At 36.3% G+C, this 4,374-nt stretch overlaps 1 protein-coding gene across 1 annotated transcript in view; it reads right to left on the bottom strand.

The window, feature by feature from the left end:
• The window catches only part of LOC106882486 (CUGBP Elav-like family member 3), a 650,826-nt gene that overhangs the window by 117,598 nt on the left and 528,854 nt on the right, over positions 1-4,374 (bottom strand). The window contains exon 4 of the mRNA XM_052969856.1: positions 1,606-1,734. Within this exon, the coding sequence (XP_052825816.1) occupies positions 1,606-1,734 (129 nt within the window). The remainder of the gene's footprint in view (positions 1-1,605; positions 1,735-4,374) is intronic.

Raw genomic sequence — 4,374 nt, 5'->3', positions numbered from 1 at the left:
ATTGATGACCTTTTTTAACCCACGACTCATTGAACAAAATGCTTAAAGTGTTATGACACATCATAACTTTTCTAGTAGTTTTGTTCATCTTTTTTTTTTTAGCTTTTAATTGTTTTAGTCATTAGACTGCGACCATGCTGGGACACCACTTGAAGAATTTTAGTTGAATAAATCGACCCCAGCACTTATTCTTTTGAAGTTTGATACTTATTCTGTCAGTCTCCACTAAGATATGGGGATGTAAACATACCAACACTTGTTGCCATACAGTGGTAGGGGACAAACAACACACACACAATGTTCTTCTTTCAGTTTCTGTTTACCAAATCCACCCACAAGGCACTGGTCAGCTTGAAGCTATAGTTGGAGACACTTGCCCAAAATGCCACGCAGTGGGACTGAACCCAGAACCATGTGGTTGGGAAGAAAACTTCTTACTACACAGCTATACCTATATATTAAGACAACAAATAAATATGGAAATTGTTTTAGAACAGAAATGGATGCATGTATTGCACTTTGATACATCCACGCAATGCATCAAAAGCATGATTTTTTTAAATGTCCTGACATTTAATAACTCATCTCAAAAAGTTGTTGAGTGCATTAGGTAACTTGTGCACCAGAGTGTAGTGGTTGAATATGTGTGAGTTTCTGTTTTTAAGATGGTAGCTTGTGATAGAGAAATCTGGCTGCTATTTCTAGCAGACCGAAGCTGCATTGGTGGTTTGTCCTTCAAGGCCTTTTCTCTAGCAGCATTATTGAAGTGATCTGACATTGATCAATAATTGGCAATGGGTTGCAAAATCAGTACATATAGGGTTACAACAGATTGATTGCTCCTCAGTACACTGTTGACACTTTACTTTTTTTTGTCTCTTTGTTATCTTAGGATGAGGAACAAAAAAGTCGGGATGAGCCCCAACAGGGTTTGAACCTGGAACTGAAAAGGCCAGAATCTATGTCCTTTATTGTATTTCTGACACAGCCACATAGTGATACATTTCATACATTAGCATTATATGTCTGCCCTCAATTTCTTTCTATCTAAGTCAGTGGTTCTCAACTGGGGGTTCATATGATCCCCCTCCCCCACTCAGGGTCCGTATAAGATATATATATATATATATGTGTGTGTGTGTGTGTGTGTGTGTGTGTCCGTATAAGATATATATATATATATATATATATGTGTGTGTGTGTGTGTGTGTGTGTGTGTGTGTGTGTTTGTCCCCATACTATCACTTGACAACTGGTGCTGATGTGTTTATTTCTGTGTAACTTAGTGGTTCAGCAAAAGAGACCAAAGTAATTAGTGCCAGGTTTAAAAGAGATAAAAAGTAGAGGTCAATTCATTTGACTAAAAGGCCATGCCCTAGCATGGCCACAGACTAATGACTGAAACAAGTAAAAGACAGAAATACAAGGAGAAACGATGCATGTGTGTATGTGTGTCTCCAGTGTCAGAAGATACTGTTACCAAAATGGATTCAGTGTCTGGTCAGCTGTGACACACCACCGGCATTCAAACATTCCATGGCTTGACAGTAAAAGATTCTATGGACAGTGAAAAATTAGAAGAACTGAAAAACATCATTATCTTACCCTTGCTATTTCCATTTTGATCTCGCAGTATTGTGCATTCTTCAATCGTCCCATAAGGCTGAAATAACTGACGTATGTCATCTTCTGTTTGCTGTTTATTGAGCATGCCGACAAACAACTTTCTGTCTTCTGGAAATAGATAGAAGAAGAGAACAAACATTAGTTAATGGAATATAAGGCAAAGCAATATTTTTAGCAGATATTTAGCTTGATCTATATGTAGAAAAAAGCCATATAAAGAAATGACAGGTTGTGATGTTCATATTATTTTGAAGGGTTTTTTATGGATGTAATAGTAAAAACTATTGTAATAGTGTAGCAAAGAGATAAAAAGTGTCCACACAGTGGAAAAAAAAAATAATAATGGTTTTCAAATTTTGGAACAAGGCCAGCAATTTTAAGGGGAGGGGAATAGTCGATTACACTGAGTCCAGTGCTCAACTATCTGGAAAGGATGAAAGGTAAAGTCATATTTGAACCCAGAGTGTGAAGAGTTGGAAGAATTTTTTCCAGCATGCTAATGATTCTGCCAGCTTGCCAACAACAACAACAAAAATAATAATGGTTTCAAATTTTGCCACAAGGGCAGCAATCTTGGAGGAGGGGACTAGTCGATTACATTGACTCCAGTCTTCAATTGGGATTTATTTTATCAACCCCGGAAAGCCGACCATGACGAAATTTAAACTCAGAACGGAGCAACGAGCGAAATACTGCTAAGCATTTTGTCCAGCCTACTAACGATTCTGCAAGCTCACTGACATCATCATCATCATCATCATCATCATCATCATAATAATAATAATAATAATAATAATAATAATAATATGAAAAAACATCTGGAAACTTTTAAAAGACCCTACAATCTAGATGTATTGCAAAAATTGGCATTACCTGGAACTGCATACATATTGCATAAAGTACTGCCTATCTGAGGTCCTTATTGTCACTTGACAGACAATACAAATCCCCGGTAAAAACAATATCTTCAATCAATAACATCATGATATTGGATATTGTGTGACATCTTAAATAATAATAATAATGATAATAATAATAATAATAATAATAATAAAGTGCTGGTGCCATGTAAGAAGCACCCAGCACACTGTAAAGTGGCTGGCATTAGGAAGGGCATCCAGCCGTAGAAACCAAGCCAAATCAGACTGGAACCTGGTGCAGCTCTCCTGCTTGCCAGCTCTGGTCAAACCGTCCAACCCATGCCAGCATGGAAAGCTGACATTAAAAGATGATGACGATGATAATGATGATGATGAATAATGGTTTTGAATTTAGGACTGAGTCAGTTGATGCCATTGACTCTGGTACTTGACAGGTACCTTATTTTATTGATCCGGAAGGATAAAAGGTGAACTCAGAATGTGGAAAACCTAAATAAATACTACAATCAACAATTAACCATTTATGCTACCTCACTGCCTTAATAAGGCCAAATATAATGATAATGGTTCCATAAATTAGGTCCAAAGTTAGGGTCTTGGGAGTTGAAGCTTAATTTAATTTAATCAAGTACCAATATTTGGCTGGCATTTATTTTATCAACCTAGGGAATCTCCCTAGTCACTTAATCTGCTAGAAATAGCACCCAGATCTTCCTCAAATCAAGAGATTACCTCTGAAAAAAATGTAGAAGGATTTTGAATATTGTAGTCTTGGATATGATAAATGAAAATAAGGCTAGATGGGATGGTCAAGAATGGAATGCCTTTGATTATTAGTCTGTTCTGCTTATTCATAACTTCATGGGACTAAATTGCAATAATTTTGGATGGACAGAAGGAAAGCAAAAATCCTTAGGCTACTAAACTCCTGATGGAGTCATAAAGTCTTTGTGTGGCATGAGAAATGTTTTCAGCATTTTGAAACCTGGCAGAGCTCCTCATTCTTCAAGTGTGACCAAAGCTGATTTCTTCCAGTGTGAGATAGAGAGGTGAGGAGGAGAGAGAAGGATGAGACAGAGAGAGGGAGCAGAAAGAGAGGATAGAGAGAGGAGAAAGAGTGAGCAAGAGGAAGAAAGAAATTTGGAAACTAAACGCCAATGCTATCTCACCCTGAAATCCCACCCTGGAAATGTGTGTATGTTTAATGAGGAACAAATATGATTCTATCATCGAAAATGTAACTATACATTATTGGCAAAGTAGCTGATATTTGGAACTGCGTCTTCCAGTGAAATATCGTAGTTGCCAACATGTTGAACCAAAATAGCAGAAGTCTGGGGAAGAAAGCATAGATAATGCATAGTTATTTGCCCATTTGCCGGCACTACATACCAATTCTCTTTAAGTAATTAATACTAATGATTAAAAAATCAATTGATTTTGATATGGCTTTTGTGTTGCAGCTTCTGTGCCTGGTGTGTGTGTGTGTGTTTTGTATTTTTGTTTGTTTGTTAGTCTATTCCCATATCTGTTTTTGTTGTTGCTTTTGTTGTTTTGTATATATATATATGTTTTCTTTTTCTGTGTTTTAGATTATCTAAGTATGCATTAATATTAGATGATATGCAAATGTATACTAACACACAACTACCTTGCTTTCCCTCCCATCTCCATCCTATATACACATATATATGCATGTGTATATATATATATATACATACATGCATGTGTAGGTGTACATATATATATATATGTGTGCATGTGTGTGTGTATATATATATGCTTGTGCATGTGTGTATGTGTGTGTGTGTATATATATATATATATATATATATATATATATGCATGTGTGAGTGTGTGTGTGTGC

The sequence above is a fragment of the Octopus bimaculoides genome, chromosome 8 (genome assembly GCF_001194135.2).
Source record: "Octopus bimaculoides isolate UCB-OBI-ISO-001 chromosome 8, ASM119413v2, whole genome shotgun sequence".
NCBI classification, from domain to species: Eukaryota; Metazoa; Mollusca; class Cephalopoda; order Octopoda; family Octopodidae; genus Octopus; species Octopus bimaculoides.
This window is presented reverse-complemented; position numbering and strand designations above follow the sequence as displayed.